The sequence below is a fragment of the Cheilinus undulatus genome, linkage group 22, assembly GCF_018320785.1.
Source record: "Cheilinus undulatus linkage group 22, ASM1832078v1, whole genome shotgun sequence".
Lineage (NCBI taxonomy): Eukaryota > Metazoa > Chordata > Actinopteri > Labriformes > Labridae > Cheilinus > Cheilinus undulatus.
Genome location: NC_054886.1, coordinates 25,106,287 through 25,124,574, shown reverse-complemented (window position 1 = coordinate 25,124,574; position 18,288 = coordinate 25,106,287). Strand labels below are relative to the sequence as shown.

At 38.6% G+C, this 18,288-nt stretch overlaps 1 protein-coding gene across 3 annotated transcripts in view; it reads left to right on the top strand.

Annotated features, from left to right (window-relative positions):
- Positions 1-2,224: 2,224 nt before the first annotated feature.
- Positions 2,225-18,288, top strand: part of arhgef11 (Rho guanine nucleotide exchange factor (GEF) 11) — a 37,187-nt gene continuing 21,123 nt past the window's right edge. For all 3 annotated transcript variants that reach the window (XM_041778697.1, XM_041778698.1, XM_041778696.1), the window contains exons 1-15: positions 2,225-3,907; positions 11,729-11,820; positions 11,936-12,040; positions 12,617-12,666; positions 12,762-12,819; positions 12,916-13,115; positions 13,218-13,289; positions 14,271-14,378; positions 15,625-15,673; positions 15,815-15,852; positions 15,965-16,039; positions 16,962-17,030; positions 17,123-17,227; positions 17,417-17,515; positions 17,703-17,745. In XM_041778697.1, the coding sequence (XP_041634631.1) occupies positions 3,873-3,907; positions 11,729-11,820; positions 11,936-12,040; positions 12,617-12,666; positions 12,762-12,819; positions 12,916-13,115; positions 13,218-13,289; positions 14,271-14,378; positions 15,625-15,673; positions 15,815-15,852; positions 15,965-16,039; positions 16,962-17,030; positions 17,123-17,227; positions 17,417-17,515; positions 17,703-17,745 (1,198 nt within the window). In that variant the 5' untranslated portion in view covers positions 2,225-3,872. The remainder of the gene's footprint in view (positions 3,908-11,728; positions 11,821-11,935; positions 12,041-12,616; positions 12,667-12,761; positions 12,820-12,915; positions 13,116-13,217; positions 13,290-14,270; positions 14,379-15,624; positions 15,674-15,814; positions 15,853-15,964; positions 16,040-16,961; positions 17,031-17,122; positions 17,228-17,416; positions 17,516-17,702; positions 17,746-18,288) is intronic.

Genomic DNA, 18,288 nt, shown 5'->3' with positions numbered 1-18,288 from the left:
AAAGGGGAAAAACAAAAGAAAAATGGCTGTCTGCTCTGATGTTGTCAAAATAAGATGTATTTGACTAAAACCATGAATGGAAAAATATCAATTAGGGCCAAACTAAACGTTGAAAAAGAGAGAGAATCATCAACATTTTTGGTAAAAAAAAAAACCCTAAATTTTAGAGATTATAAAGTCGTATATTTACAAGGATCAAACTCAGAATTTCAGGGCTCAGAAAGTGAAAAAATACAAGAAAAAAAAATAATTTTCAAAGTTTAAAAAGGATTAAATTTTGACACCAAAAACTCAGAAATGTTCATTTTTAAAACCTTAAGTTTACAACATTTTTAAGTTAAAAAAAAAGGGAAAAAAAAGAAAGCTTAAAAGAGTAGTTGGAATTTTTGACTTTATTTTCTCAAAAATTTGACATTTTGGTTCAAGTACATTTAGAAATTTTAAAGTAAAAAAAATTTTTTTTTTCTTTAAATTAACTTTTTAGACTTTAGAATTTTGAGGGTTTTTTAAACTAAGAGATCCTTTTAATTATCATACCTTGATAATAAGGGATAGTTTTTTTGTCAAGAACAAATGTATGTAGGCCTATAATGTTGGGATTTTTTCAATGAAAACAATTAAAATTGATGTTTAATTTTTCCAAATGGGGAAGGTTGGGAACAGCTGAACTACAGGACACATTTTCTGTTTAGTTTTTTAATAGTCAAAAAGTGAAAGTATAGAAAGGAAAACGTTTCTTTTCACATACAATGGTCATTTTATTCAAACATGAAATTAAGTTTAGTTTTAAAAACCATCAGGAAATATAATCAAGGGAAGATTCAGAAAGAGATATTTAGCATGTAAGTGAATTTTTATTTATTTATTTATTCTATTCATCCTTTATTTTAGCAGGGAGAACCCACTGAAACTAAGGTCTCTTTTCCAGGGGTGCCCCGCAACAAAACAATACAATACAGGATTAGAAAAACATGCATAGTATGGTTAAAGTAGTTACTTATACATTTATTAACATGCATACAGTCCCCTCCAAAAGTATTGGAATGGTGGGCTCATTTCCTTTATATTTTTCTGTAGACTGAAAACATTTGAGTCTGTCACAAGTGACGTTTTCACAGGAATGATGCAAGAGTAAATGCTGTCAGATAGGGCCCCCTTAGGGGGGTTTCCTGTCATTGCAAATTTTGAGTCACTGCTGTGGTTTAAAGTTTGTCAGGCCCAGAGGACAGCGGTTGCTGGCCTTAACTGTTGACAAGCATGGCTGGCTGCAGGCTACATGATTTTAAAGGGGACATGTTATGCAAAAATAACTTTTTAAGGCTTTTCTAATAAAAATATGAGCCCCTGGCCTGTCCACAATCTTCTCAAATACCAGAAAAAATCCATTCCCTTCCACCCTCTCTTTTGCCACCTTTTAGAAAATGTGTGCTGAAACAAGCCATTCTCAGATTTTCTCCTCCTGATGTCATGTGGGGACTAAGCACTGCAAAAAGTCAACGTCATAACAAGGCGATGCATACTGATGAAACATACACACTTTGTGTTCTCCAGGAACAGCTAAAGTCACAGGTGGGCTACCTAACTCATTGGGAAACTTCACTCATGGTGCAAATATGTCTCACATAAAAAAACAATAACAGCCCACAAGAAACATGACCAAATGAACCCGAGGAGGCAATCACTGTACATCAGGCAACATCTAAACACAACTAAACACATGAAAAACACCTTGCCCACACATCCCCCCAGATTTGAAATCATAATGGGAAGAGCTTATCAATTGGCTCTACAGAAATAAACTGTACATTTGGAGTAAAAATCAACTTGAAAATGTTTAACCCTGAGGTATCAACACCAATTTTGCTGTGTACAACAGCTGTTTGGGGTGATGTGGAATCATTCTCTCACTATGTGCTATGTGAAGTCAAAAGAGATGGAAAAAGTACAACAGCAATGCACTTAAGTAAAAGTAGCCTACTGTTTTTCTGGTTGAAACTTACTTAAGTAGTAGTTAAAGTACGGATTTTAAAATGTACGAAAAGGCCCCCCACATGACTACCCAATTACATTAATTCAAGTAAACATAATTAGTTACTTTCCACACCTATCTACCACTGTATGTGGATGAAAGTCAGGACTGCAGTGTGGCAAATGTCCTGCAGGACTGCAGTCCACCCAGACGAGGGTACTGCTGTGCTCCGTTTATTGGGAACATGGTGGTGGATCAGCAGCCAGTCAAGACAGCAGGATAACAACACATCAGAGATCATTTTTCAAGAACTGGATTTAAAAGGGACAATAAATGAATGCAACGAGTTGGATTAAACTCTAAATACCTGTGTGTACCTCGAGGGTAAAGGACAATATTCGGATATTATCTCTGTGGTTTGTTTTTGGAAGAAAACCCTGAGGTGGAGCTGCACTGGAATCGTCTTGACTTGCAGCTAGTTGGCTAACATTCAGCTTTAGTGTTTGAATTTGCACGAAAACTGGACTCTGGGACAAGAAAGCAGGGATTTCTATGGGCTTCCACTACGTCGAACACTTGAAGACATTTTTTTTTTTACGTTTCGTTATGGCCATGCTGGCTTTTCATCTTGCAGTAGCTAGTTAGCTAGCTGCCTAGCTAAGGACCGACTCCCTGGCGCAGCAGAAAGCTGGACGTACGGCGCAGAAGGTCGGCCCCAGCTCCAACGCCATGCCGCGGATTGAAAATGGGCCTTCCGTAGAGCGTACTTCAGGAAGCTAACGCTAGCTTGATATAGAAGGCCGCTTCAGATGATCATAATCATTCCCAAGCGAGATAATTATTTTATTCACAATACAAAGTCGAAGTGCACATTTAGTTTTTTAACTATTCACGGCTTTTTCTACCCGAACCCCAACGTCAGAGTTAGCTAACACCGGGTAATCTGCTAATTAGCCACGTAGCTCGTTAGTGTTATGCAAACGCAACGGTAAATAAATGTTAATGTTCGCTGTTCCTTACTGTGCGAATGCATAAACGTATCTGCAATTTACTGTATTATAGCGAACGGTTTGGAGTGGTTTAGCTACTAACTTTCTCATTAAAATGTTGTTCGTTATTTGTATTATGCAGTGATGCGCACTAGCTAGACATATTCGGAACAATACAGATAATATCGCTATTAATATCACTTCAGACATTCATGCTAGCTTGTGAAAAAATCTATGCAAGCATATGAGAGAAAACAGGCAGTTGCTAGCTTTGAATGACTTTTTCAGCTGGCACAGCTGCTCAGAGCCACAAATGTAAACAAATCTGACTGTGTGTATTTTGTGGCTGGTTATTTAATTGCAGACTGTGACTAAATAGCATTTACAAGCCTATGTTGTTATCCTAACATCAGTTACGCCTTATGAATCACTTGCTTTAAATATATCTTCTAGGAATTAGCTTGTACCCACACTACTCAAAAGAGCATGGGTGTTGTTGACCCCCTGAAACATAGCGAGACATATCAGCCATTCATTCATGATTGATGACCTTTGAGAGTGCAGACTGTCCTGTATCCACTTTCTACTATCACCACTACATCAGAAGCCTTGGTAGTTTATATTTAACCACTAATGTAACCTAGAGAAAGAGATACTGATGGGATTTAAGTGTTAGTTTTAAAGCACTTTCTTTTAAATGGGAACATGTGGAGCATTGTGTCCCATCTGAACCAGCTTCCAAGTGGCTCTGAGATCTGATCTAAGCACAACAGAGCTCCTTATTGTGTGGACTGTAAACTGAGGAGGAAAGAGATGAAGATGATGACGACAGTGATGGGGATGATGATAAAAGAGGCTCAGCGACAGTGTTGATCCTGCATCAGGAAGCAGAGGAGTGTCACAAGGCCACAGACATGAGTCTCCGCCAGCCCACCTCTACACTGGACAGGTACGAGACCCACATCCACATATACCCAGACCATTTCTTAGCACCTTGCTCAAAAATGTAGTTGTCCCAGAACAGCATATCAACATGCCACTGGACTGACTTGTCCGACCAGCTGTTTACTGGGAGGTGATCAAACAGACCTGGAGCAAGGACGGAGAGGACAAATGACTGTGTGCATAACAATAGCAGAAGCCTGAGACCGGGAAATTGAAACTCAAGCTTTAGCAATAACATGTATGCTATTTACAATGGGCTGGAGGACTATCCATCTTGCATTGCATTTTGATTCTACTTAAGCAAAAAAAAAAAAAAAAAAATTCTACAAGACAAACCATGAATTCCCCATCATTTTCCCCAAGATTGAAAGACAACATGCTAAAGGGCTTACATTCACAAGGTTGAAAAGGTTTTTAAATTTGAGCTTTTCTCTTAGTTACAAGAAACTAACAGAGACATGGGCCCAAGTGGAACCCACTGAAGAAAACCCTTTATCCACCAGAGAGCAGTGGGCAACTTTTGGGGCTATTGCTGACTGAGCTATTGTTCCAGCTTTTGCTTTTTTTCAATGCAACGGTCATTGTGTTGTAGTCTGACTAGCAGCACGAGAGGCAAGAGCATAGGTGGAATCAAGGTGACAACTTCTAGGAGAGGATTTCTAACCACACTTGCATGAGGATGTTGGTTAAAAGAGATTACTTAAGATTAATTGCATCAGGTAATGGGTTTAAGGATTGTGTTCCTGCTGAAACGCTTCAGGAACATTTTAATTGGACTTCCAAAAAGACCCACAATGTAACTGGCATAGAAACAGTTAGATTCTGTATTCACATATAGATATGTTAAACACCACTAAACACACATACCATTGAGTTCCACCTTGGTTATTCCTAATTTTTGCAGGTGTTGAATATTGCTCATTGCTCAAATGCATGGCTGCCCATAATGGGAGATAAAGGAGAGAGTTTTCAGGGGCATAGCCAAATGGGAGACCATGGAGGTCAGGGAAATCATTGGTCCATTGTAATGTTAATGTGTGATGACCATATTTTTATCTTACTTAAATAATAACTTCGGTAATATCATTACCAGAGCAACAGAACATGAATTTTACTTATTTATGGTGTAGTACAGTAAAGCATTTTTCAAAATGAAACCCCTTTTCATTAAAAAAATGACTTCTTTTTGGTTAGGTGGATGGGCACACTGAACCTAACCATTTTGAAGTACATCAGACTTCAGCTAAGCGTGATCACAAACAACAGGATGCCAGAGAATGAAGTAGAAGGAGCTGAAGTAACTTTAAGCGAAGAGTAATTTATTAATTGCAAAAAGAGGCAAATGTGCAGAAACTGCTTAAGAATTGCAAAATTTGGTGGAGAAAAGGTGGTGAAAAGTGGTTAGAGTGGCAAAATGAACAAAAATGGGTTTAAAGAGACAAAAATTGGATAACACTGGCAAAAATGGGTGGGAAAAATTGTGAAAAGTGGTTAAAAAGTGTCAAAAGTTGTTTAAGACTGGCAACAAGGGGTTACAGTGGCAAAAGTTTGCCAAAAGTGGCAAAACTGTGTTGACAGTAGCAACCAAGTGGCAAAAATGGGGGAAACAATGATAAAAAAAAAGGGGTCTAAAAGTGGCACGAATAACTAAGTCCAACATCAGAACCTGATAATGGTTTGACATACTTTTAAGTCTCAAAGAAATAACTGTTAGCCAGGTTGCTAGCGCCGATGCTACTGATCCAATATGCATGCAGTGGTATCATCAACAAATCCCAGCTGTGGAGGTCCCATTTGCTGGGTTTTAATGGGCCCTGCCAATTCTGTGGGCGGGCCTGCTCATATGCAGAAAGTAGCTTATGTGTGTAGGAAAGATAAGCACACCATGGTACTATTGCACAGCTTGCACAGTCTTATGAAAAAATTCATTTAAGTGCATTTATGTTTTAACCAACTGCCATATTGATAGACATATTCTCCCCAACTGTAACAGTGCTTTAACTACAGTCTTCATACATTTATGCTACTCATCCCATGGCTTGGTGAGAGGCACTGTAAGTGTAGGCTGACGGAGGCCACCCAAGCTAGCGATTAACTGCTGAAATTCTTGGAAAGTAATGTTTGCTAACACCAGCACTGACAAACAACACCAGCTGACCACCTCACTCTGCAGCAATTTCACTCCCAGCATAGACATTCCAATTATTGCAATATACCTTTAGTACAAGATCTCTTCAGGAAATTGTACCTGAATGTGTTTGTTCTCAACAGACAGCAAGACTGTGAGTGTTTCTAAATAGAGACCTTAACCATGAATGATAGGAGCTGCATGAAAGTGTGCTTTATCATAACCAGTTAGCAGGGATGTAACAATACTGTTGCTATGATACCTCATAAATTACAATAATGTGTGCACAGTATGATTTATTGCAATGCACTTCAATACAGATTGAAGTCAAATTATAAATAAATGTGATGCTTGTAATTATCCGTCAGTAAGAATGAATAATATATAACCTGTCATATTTTATGCATTTTATACTTATACTTTTACATTTTTTAGTTTTATGGTGCTTGAAAGCACTGTATAAGTTTTCTGTATAAAAATTGGCACCAATGATAAAAATTAGTCGAAGTCACAAGATCCACATAACGTGTGAAAGTTGAATGGGGGACAGGAAGTGAAGAACACAGGTTAGGAATCAGTGAGAATGGAGGACCGTTATATTTTAACACTTTAAGTACCTCTGTACACTGCAGTTACCATCAGACAATTTCTATGTACATTGAGTATGACTGCTACATGTTACAATAAATTTACTTTCCCAGCAGCAAAACTTGTATGCCTAGCTTAAAGGCGATTCATGTCACAAATGACTGCTGACCTCCTACTTCACATCTAGCCAGATGAAAAGGGGCAAGACTCTTGAAGAGTCTTGTACTGAGCTAAAAGGCTAGCTGCGCCACTTAAACAGCTTTTCTCCCTCATTTTGTCATGGACATGGAACAATATGCTGTCAAGCAAATAATCCTTGTGGGCTAAATTACAGAGCAGTGATTTCTTGTTAATGAACGTTCTGCGAATTAACTATTTAATAGGGACTAGAGGAGCTGGCTCCCATTCGAGAGCCAGTTCCTTTACTTTTAAGCCAGTTTTGTTGTTGTTTAATACACATTTTAAAAGCCAAACTGGCACCAAATAAAGAGCTGTTTTACTGATAGTTATGCTCTAAAAAAAGACGGATTTCCCATTTCTATGGACAAGGCTGGATGGCCATCGGCCCTGGAAGAACAAGTAAGACCAGAGTTTACCATGACAAACCATACTGAACCAAACTGGACTGCTTAGTGGCAATTTACCATACATGAGCTTTGTCTGACGTTGTTTCTCTGTGATCTTTTCAAACTTTTTGCCTTAATGTGTCACTACTGTAGGGCCTCAAAAGTAACTCAAGACCCTTTTTTTGCAATTTGAACAGATGACACAGCCATAAAGAGCTCAAAACTTTAACATTTGTTGGCGCCTCTATGCAGAAATCACTTCCTGCCCCCCATCTGGAGTTTTAGCTGAGATGACGTCATCTGTACATAACATGTTAAAGGAGAAGACAATGTCTAAACTTGTATTGAATATAAAGGAAGATCTAAAATCAAGACCAAACGTATATAGAGACCTCTGCTAGTTAACAAAGAAAATAATGTACATTTTTGTCAAATTGGATTGAATGTCCATATTTGTGTTGATTTATTTATATTCCAAGGTGTTGTTACATCCCTACCCTTTTAGTCTAACTTCCATTTATACTGAATTTTAGCAGAGGAAGAGCCTGTAATTCTTTTAGTCAACTCTAGACAACAAATTTAAACCAAATTCTGAATTAAACACCAAGAATCCAACTCTCAAGGCTGATTTTGAAGTATGAAGTCACTGTTTCCTTTTTGCTCTAATCTTTTGTGACCCTTCCCCTGCTGTGTTGAACTCTCCCTCTGCTAAAGCCTGACGTCATGTATTTCATCCTGTTTGTTACTGTCAGTCTTTCATCAGCACATTCACCACGTAGCCCTGCACTGTCTCTGTGATCGTCTCTTAGATGCATCTTTGTCTTCATCGTATGTCTTTCCTGTTTCTCCTGCTGTCAACCTTTTTTCCCGGTGTGTGTTATTGCACACGTGCCTACCACTGTGTCTGTGTGTGTCGTGTGACAGCAGGGCAGCCAATAAGAAAAACGCCCACTTGTTCAGGTAGGACGGCTATGCAGTGAAAGTTTATGTCAGGGTTTGGGGTGAATGACACTGACAGATTGTACAACCGTAGCTGTAAATTCCTACTTGGTGTGTAGCAGTGTAGGTGGAGTGAACAGCAGACATTCATGAATTTAAATTATTTATATCAAGTCATTCATATAATCTATATAAGGTATGTCAAATCTTGAATTTAAAATAGCTCCAATAAAGAAACTGCTTAATGTGCATCAATCTTATAACCACAGTGAGGCCAAGAGCAATTTTTCAATCCTGATAGCAGCAATTTTTAAATCAAAATCAATGATGACTATGTTTTCAAGTTTATGCAGGAAAAATGACAGTTGTATTGCCAGGCAATGCCAGACATCAATCCCTTAGGGATACATGATATTGGATTTTTGCCGATATCCGATATGCCAATATTTACAGATTCATTTTAGCCGATATCGATACTGATATTTAAATATGCTTTTTGGACAAATAATTTAAGTTCTTTTGGACACTTTCAGGTTTAAGGATGACCAAGGAAACAAACTTTAGTCCTTAAAAAAACACATTAAAGTTTAAAGAATAAGGATAAATAAAGAAAAAGACCTCACATGACATAGGTCTGTTGGTTCAGACTAAAACTCCACTGATTTATTAGTATATATGGACAAAATTTACAGTCAGTATATGCTGAAATACACAGGCAAAATATCATATATAAATGTCGGCAGAAATTTTGATATCTGCCTAATATCTGCCGATACCAGACCAATAATATCGTGTATCCCTACAATCCTTATTCCAAAGAAGTTGGGATGTTGTGCACAATGTAAATAAGAAGCGAATACAGTGATTTGCAAATCTCATAATCCCATATTTAATCCTCTGAGACATTTTACCACTTAATGAGAAATATTGGCTCATTTTGAATTCGATGGCAGCAGCACATCTCCAAAAAGAAGGGACTGGTTTATGTTCATCATTGTGTAGCATCCCCTCTTCTTTTAATAACAGTCTGTAAATGTCTGGGATGTGAGGAGACCAGTTGCTGGAGTTTTGGCTGATGAGTGCTGTACCATTCTTGTCTGATGTAGGATTGTAGCTGCTTGACATTCCAGGGTCTTCTTTGCTGGATTTTTGGTTTTAGGATTAGCTAAGTAATTTCTATTATTGAAAGGTCTTGACTGCAGGCAGGCCAGTTAAGCACCCGCACTCTTCTTCCATGGAGACATGCTGTTGTGGCTAGGGATGAGTATCGAAATCTGGTGCCAACATAGTATAGGTACCAACACATCCGATACCCACTGTACTGAATTACAAGACAGACTTCTGTGCTTTACTTGCATGCTCTATTGGCATCTTACATCTGAATTAGTTATTGCACAGAGACAGCTTTTATTTAGCTGGAGAGTTTTAAAACAATTTTTTTTCCCTTTAAAAGTCTCGATTCAAGTGACGTTTAAGCACCAGCACTCTTTAAAGTATTGATTTGCCATTGGAAGTGGGGAAAACCCAAACGATAACCCAACCCAAGGATGTGGTATGTGGTTTAGTATTATTTTGTTGAAAGGCCTTCCCTGAAAGAGATGTTATCTGGATGGGACCATGTCCCTCTGAAACCTCTACATACCACTGAGCACTGATAGTGCCTTTCCAGATGTGTAAGCTTCCAGATGTGAATTGTTCTTTGAATAATACAGCTTTAACTTGGATTTGTGGATGTCATGGTGAACTGTGTTGGCAGACAGTGATTTGTGGAAGTGTTTCTGAGCTCATGCAGTGACTTCAGTACAGAATCATGCCTGCTTTTAAACTTTGAAGATTCTCTGAATCTGTTCATGATATTATTTCCCTAAATGTTTGAATATTCAAAGTCTTCACAATTTTACATTGAGGAATTTTTTTCTCAAATTCTTCCACAATTTTTAGACACAGTTTCTTGCAGATTGGTGTCTACTGCCCATCTTTACTGCTGAGAGACTCTGCCTTTTACTCTCAATCATGTTACTGACCTGTCGCCAGGTAGCCTAATTAGATGCACAGTGCTCCTCCGGCTGTTTTTCGTCAGTACCACTTGCTTTTCCAGCCTTTTGTTTCCCTGTCCTAACTTTTTTTTTTTTAGATGTGTTACTGCCATCAAATTCAAAATGTGCAGATATTTTCCTGAAATGGTAAAATGTCTCAGTTTCAACATCTGATATGTTTTTTTAATGCTTATTGTGAATAAAATATGTGCTCATGAGATTTGACAATAACTGCGATGTGTTTTTATTTAAATTTTACACAGCACCTCAATTTCTTTAGGAATTGGGGCTGCAAATTGTTCTTAAAATGTGGCCAATAATTGCCAAACTTCATAGTCTTTAATTCATAAAAACGCTTTTCTGCTGACACCATAATGATCGAAGGGTCTTTTCTTGTGAGATCAGCCAGATTGAAAGAAAATTGCATAAAAATAACAGTTGTTTACCTTCAAATAACCAGGTTTCATCATGTTTTTTACAAATTACCTCCCTTAGAGTGCCTTCAGTCAAGCATTAGCTCTCATGTTGAGTTCAGTAGGAAGTGCAGATTTAAATGAATTCTACCTTATCGTTGACATGTTTGCATGAATGTAAATGCATGGGAGTGTCAGCTGTATGCACTGTGTTTAATGTGCATGTTCTCATCATGTTTATGACAATGTTGATGTGATGGAAATGTAACTTAATGGCCTTTTTTTCATAGAGCCTTTATTATAGAAACTCTTATAAAAATGAGCATTAGTTTTCATCGATGAGAATAGACTTAAACTTCACTGTCAGTCATAAAAAAGAAGGCAGGCATCTTTGCAGTATATATCAGATTAAACCAAAAAGCAGCACATGTTACTGTCTGCAGATTTACAAAACAACAAAATGTCTCCTTCAAATGTCATGTGAAGCAAAATTAAATGTGTCAGAAGAAACTTGCATAAATCTTTAAGTGAAGTTTTCTAGTTTTATCCCACCAAAGCGTTATCTATACGTGAAGTTTTCTTCACACATACTCAAATGTCTACCTAAGTAGCAGAATGCATCAGAAAAAAATTACTCAAGTTTGACCTAATGTCTGAACATGTTTCAGCCTCGAGTGAAACCACTAGAAAAAGTAGTTCTTTGTTTGTACTGTGTGTTCTTTCATCACACCCTTAAATAAATATGTTCATTCTCAGTGTTAACAGTCTGCAGAGTTTAAAGGGCGCGGGGTTAATGTGAACTCTCTTTCTCTGTGTCCTTTTACTTTAAGCCGGTCTTCACTGTGAATTTCTTTCTCTTTTTTTCTCTGTTCCCTCTTTTACCCCTTTTATCTGCTTTCCTTCCTCTTCTGCCATGCTTCGCTTTCAGCCCCTTTGCTGCTTGGTGAGTTTTCCTGTCCTCTGCTTTCTTCTTGCCTCTTGTGCAATTTCCCTGCATCTGATGTGTGACCATGCCCCTCTCATTACTTTTTCTTTACCTCTCCATCAACTGTTTTTCCTCTCTTCTTTTATGTTCCCCCCTTCCAAAGTGTTTAGTAAAGACTTTGTCCAATGCTGTTAAATGCTAGAGCTCCATTTCTCTGATCTCTTAACCAGGCTCAGCAGTCTGACCATCGGGGACTCGGAGCGCAAATCCTCTGCCACCCAGCAGAGGGAGCCAGCGGTTGACTTCCCTGTTGAGAGTACAGGTAAAATAAACGCCACATCCTAGCTTCTGCTTTATCACAGGGTCTGAGTCACTACATCTAACATCATAACAGACAAACCACAACAATTAACAGCGTTCTTCCCCTTTGTCTGCAGGTCCTGGTCTTGTGCAGAGATGTGTGGTGGTGCAGAAGGACCAGCTCGGCTTTGGATTCACAGTATGTGGAGAGAGAGTCAAGCTTGTGCAGAATGTCCGATCAGGTGAGACACATACACAGCTGATGTTTTGCTTTTATTATATTAATATTAATTAAATATTATAAATAAATATTCACCCCCTTCAAAGTGACTGACGTAAGTCAACTGAGGTCCAGCCAAATGTTGCTAGTAGACCCAGTAAAACTGGGATCACCTGAGTGCAATGAAGGTGTCTCAAGTGATTGTAGTATAAAAGCATCTGTGTCTGGAAGGTCCAGTCACTTGTTAATCGGTATCCCTGGCTATCATTACACCAAGAAGACAAAAGAACACGCCAAAAAACTCAAAGAAAGTATAAGTCAGGGAATGGATACTAAATCTTTTTTCCAAGGTACTTAAGATCCCCCAGAGTTCAGTTAAATCTATCTGGATTAGAACGTCCTCACAAACCCACTGTGAAGCATGGCGGTGGCAGCATCATGCTGTGGGGATGCTTCTCAGCACCCGGCCTCAGAAGGGTTGTTAAAGTAGAGAGTAAAATAAATACGTTAAAATGTAGCATATCTTAACTGTTTAAATAAAGAAAGTCCTCAAGGCAGGAAAAGGAAATGCTTCAACGCACGGCTTTAATCTTCACAGGGGGTGCAGCAGTGAAGGCGGGGGTCCAAGAAGGGGACAGAATCATAAAGGTTAGTTACTGTTCCCATCACAGATATTTAATCTCAGAGCTCTTTGTTTTCTCCTTTTTTCTGTGATGCTGATTTTCCATCTAATTCTTTCTTAGGTGAACGGCTCACTGGTGTCCTCCATGTCCCATCAGGAGGTGGTGAAGCTCATCAAATGTATGTTTTTAGAAATATTATGTGTTTATTTTTTGACATGTAAAATTGCATGTGTGTTTGACTTCCATCTGGTTTGCTTTTTTTATCACCTGATAGCTGGAACGTACGTAGCCCTTACACTACAAGGACCGCCTCCTTCAGCTGCTTCTGTACCACTAGAGCCACTACCCACTGACCTCACACCCAATCAGAGAACGTCTCTAGGTGGGGAAGCTCCGCCTCCTCCACCGCCACCATTGCCCTCAGGACTGAGCAGCACCCCTTCCCAAAGAATCACAGGACCCAAACCACTGCAGGTGAATGAAATGCTATAAAGCATTAATATCAACCGAAGGAGTGGTCACATGTCTTCCCAGCTCTGAATGCCTTTTGCAAATGTTGTACACGTTTATTTTCAGGACCCAGAAGTACAGAAACATGCCACTCAGATACTCAGGAAAATGCTGGAGCAGGAAGAAGCTGAACTGCAGGTACACTAACAGAAATACTTATTCAGATAAAGCCTCAGTTCTTATCCAGAACTGTATTTCAGAATTTCATTGTAAGGATCCAGAATTTCTCACATTATGGTGATCTATAGTTTTCTGAATTAACCTCCTAGGACATCTACATTTGGGGATGTTAAATTAAGGCTTTCTCACAACACAGTTAGAATTTCTGCTGCTAGAAATTTTAAGATAATTGTCAAGATTGTCCATTGAAGTTGAATTAATTTGCTTGACCTGACTGAGGATTGGCTGTTGGGATATTTCGAGAATGTGTTTGGAAATTATCTAGTATTTTCATGGAAAAGTTTTGGGAAAATTTGTTTTGCAATTTTGGGGCATTTTATTGAATTTTGGGAAATATATTTGTACGTTTTTTGGGAATTTGATTAAGATTTTTTTGGGAGAGGTGGTCCTTTGAAACTTAAATAATTTTCATGAAAATTTCATTGAATTTGTTTGGATCGATTCAATGTTTCTGTCATTTTTATCGAATTTTGGGGTATGCATTTGTAAATTTTTGCGCATTTGCTTCAAAATTTTTGCTTAAATTTGCTTTGAAATTTTCAGGAATTTACATAGTATGTTGGGGGATTTCTTCTTGAAATGTTTAGGCTTTATGGTAACGTTTCACTGAAACAATTGGATACTATTTGATGAAACTTGTGGGTTCTTTTTATGGGATACTTTAAAAATATGTTTGAGAATTTTCACAAAAATTTGAAGTTTTTTTCTTTAAAATATTTGAGAATTTGAGTGGATTTTGGAAAAGAAAATGCCAAAGAAATTTCTGTTCAAATACAAGACTAATGTTCCATCTCATCTGGTCCTACTTATCCCAAAGAAGTTGGAAAAACTAAAAAAGCATTCCAAATCAAAGCTCAGTTCTCAGGAGGTTAACTCCTGCTGTATCACTGTTTCTGCACATTTAATTGTAGTTAAATTTTTATTATAAACCATTTTCAGGATTTACTGGAGGAGCAGTTGAAGAACCCGTCTCCAGCGCTGGAGGAGCGGATTGAAAGTGCCAAGAGGAGAGCCAACCAAGTCAGGATCAAGATTCAGCAAGATCTGGTGAGGAGAATAAAACTCATTTTGAGAATACAATACATTCAATTTGAGTTGCAAAAAGGTTAAAGTTTAAGGATAAGAGTCTGAGCTTTGCCTCTTTACCTGTTGCTACATTGACTGAAAGTCTGGTAGAGGCAACATTAGTATTTTGTAGACACTGGTATAAATACACACATTTTTAGTCATACTGGTGATCATTGCTCTTTTTTATACTTCTTATCTTTATTCAGAGTAAAAAATAAAGACATGACATGAAGGATCATTAAATGTAGAAGACACAACTTCAGCTGTGCTTAACATTTATGCTTATCAGCTATCTTGTCAAGCCCCAGCTGGGTCACTGTGGAGCATGTGCAAAAAACCTGATCCAGTTTTGGTCTGACTGAAGCATATACATGCAACAGAATATCCATCTCCAACTATATTATCCAGGTGTGGTAGTGCGACTTTGAGAAATTAAACTAGATACAATTTCAGCCTGACTTTTTCAGCTGCATGTGTACGTACTTACGAACAGCCTTCTAACACTCATATATTGACTTGGAACGGAGGCGCATGCTTCTGAAATATATAGGAGAAGTAAGTGTTAATGCAGACTACCGCCTTATTCCAAAAACATCCAGGCTCTTGCAGCACTTCCAGGATTCACTGTCTGTCAACACAGTTTGCTGTGCTGTCCACAAATGGAAGTTTAAGCTGTTTCCTGCTAAGAAGAGACTGTATGTGAACAGGATACAGAAACGCTGCTGTCTTCTCTGAAGCAAGGCTCAGATATAAAATGGACTGAGGCAAAATGGAGAACTGTTCTGTGGTCAGATGAATCCGGACTTGAAATTCTTTGAGCTTACACATCTGGAAAGGAACTATTAATGCTGAAAAGTAGAGAGAGGTTTTAGAGCAACACATGCTCCCATCCCGACAACTTCATTTCAGGGAAGACCTTACGTATTTCAATAAGATAATGCTAAACCGCATACCACATCCATCACAACAGCATGGCTTCACAAGTGAAGAGTCTGGGTGCTGACCTGGCTCTTCTGCAGTCCAGACCTTTCACCAGAAGAAAACATTTGGAGCACTCTAAAATTAAAAATCCAGCAAAGAAAACCCAGGACTGTTGAGCTGCTAGAATCCTACATCAGACTAGCATGGGACATTATTCTTCTCTGTCATTTAGCCGTGCCAAGTTACATTATGTTTTTTTAGAGGGATGCATGATTTATGTTTCATCTTTAATCTGCTTTTACAGGAGGGAACACGATCAGACTCTACAACGAGCTATGTCATGGCAGGAGAAGGTTTGCATCCTTGTATTTTTTTACTTTTTACAAATCTCATTACTGCAAAGATTTACATAGAAGGTGAAATCCAAAATATAGTAGTAGAAGTACATGTATGTTTTTGAATTAGTGCTCTAAATTGCTCTGTACTCCTTACAGGACGACTATCAATGGACTCAAGTGAAGGGGATGTAGAGGTAGGCCGCATTTCACTTCATGGATTGCACGCGTGCATTGTGTATGTCACATTCCCACTCATCCCACCCCCACGTCCTCCCTCCTCCTCCTCCTCCTCCTCCTCCTCCTTAGGCCTTTGAGAGTCCCCACACCTCCCCTTCATCTTCCTTCAGGATCCCCCAACACAGACGGCAGAGCTCTGATTCGGTGAGATGGACACACAAACTTGCACTCACTCTCTAAAATAGTCGATGAGATCCTCATGGGCAATACCAGACATGCAAAATCAGAATATTTATGGATGTTTTGGTCGACTAAAAACTCATCAGTTGAGTAGTTTCACCTTTCAGGACTAATGCTGAATTGTTTACTGTAAAAACTCAAGCGTCTTTTTGAGAGCAGTTACATCATAAATCACTCTGGAGAACAAACCCTGCTCATGTGAGAATATACAAAGCAATACTTTCATCACCAGCATCCTGTGCGTTTGTAATGTTTTATCACTGTGGTCTTCATCCTTCCTCTTCCATTTCTCTCATGCATGTTATGGGCTGTCACTGTAAAATTATGACCCCTGCAGTGGTCTGCAGCAGTGCAATATGCAGCATAAGCACCCTGTGTTTTACCTAAATAAAAGCTGATTTATAAGATTATTTATGTGCTATATAAACAAATGAGGTAGAATCTTTTTATTTACTAATGTTTGAATGTGTTGCTTATACAAGATAGCCACTCCCAGCTGTTAGGCTTGTTAGATAATGATCTGGGGTCAGGACTAGAGCTTTTACAGTTAACAGCTAGTTTAATGAGCATGAATACTCAATGTACTTGCTCTCAGAGGCTTGTATAGCATATTTCTCGGCCTAATGAATTGTATGACAAATCCTGCTTCTCTGTTTGGCAGTCAGACAGGTGAGTCTGGGTTTAGTGGATGCTAAGACTTACAGATTTAAAGATAATAAAGAGGAAGGACCTGCTGAATGATAAAATACTATGATGTCAGTGTTGCTATACTCAGGAAGTTGCAACAGCCCTATGCACCACCGTATATTCAAGTCTATAAGTGGAGCTTGCTGATGGTTTTGGAGCTGTTGTTTTGGAATCACTGCATGCATGTCTCTGCTCACAGAGCGGGAAGGCTCACATAATTGGCCCCGAAGAAGAGGATGAAGAAGATGATGGCTATGCATTAAATGAGGTCAGATGTTCTTTCAGTACGGCTTTCTTTCTCTTGCCTCTTGGATCTCTCAGACCTTACCATTTGTCATATTTTTCCTCTCCTCCTCTCAGATGGACGGCCCGTTTCAGGACATCGAACTGCTGAAGTCACGGCCGGCACACATGACCGTGTTTATGAGATACATCTTCACACAGCTTCTAGATCCCAACCCTCTGGTTTGTCTAGTCAGAGTTTTATATTAAATATGAGCAATGCTATCCCTAAAGAATAACATCTAGAGTAAATACGAACCTGATCTTTAGCTCTGCTTTATTTTAGTATTTGGAGATTTAACCAAACAGAAACACTGATTTGTGTTAATCTTGATTCTGCTCACTTTAATCACTGTGACGTGTCTGTGATAGCTGTTTTACCTGTCGGTTGAGGCCTACCTGGGCTCCAGTCCTAAAGACGCACGCACACTTGCACCTCAGATCTGCTCCCACTTCCTGGACCCTGATGCTGTATGTGCCAACGAGTGATTTTATACTAATAATAATCCTTGTGAATAATAATTCCAATAGAAACTGATTGTCTTTAGCCAATAAGTAACTTAAATGAAGATGTTAATGAGCCAGGCATCTTCTGTCATAACTGTACCGTTAACCTACAGCATCTGAAATTGCAATTTTCTTTGTTTTTCTTTTGTAGCCCCTGAAAATCAAAGTACGAGAGGAGTATCTCACAGATATAGGTAAGAAAATTAAAACTGACTTTCCTGTATCTTTTTGGAAAGGTGCAAGTTTTAGGACACCTCTAACTTTGTTGTTGTTTGCAATGCCATTAAGCCGTTGTTAATGGAATAGTTTACTTTAAGTATGAGGATGACCCAAGGTACACTGCTAATGCCAAAAGGAAATATCCAAAAAAGTTGGGACATTGTGTAAAATGTGAATTAAAGCAGGATAAGGTTACTCTTCAATTGAAAACAGAACAGAGTATATTTAATGTTCAAACGGGCAAGCTTCAACATTTTTTTGGAGATAAACACGTTCTGAATTTGATGCTTGCAACATTTTCCAAAGAAGTTGGTACACAAGCATGTTTACCGCTGTGTCATAGCACTCAGTAAGCATCTGTGGACTTATGACGCTTCTGTTGAAATATTGACAGTGGAAATCTTCCCCATTTTGCTTGATGCACATCTTAAGTTGCACAACACTTTGGGGTTTCTGTTTTCGTATTTGGGGTTTATAATGCACCATACATTTTCCATTGGAGGCAAATTTAAAATGCA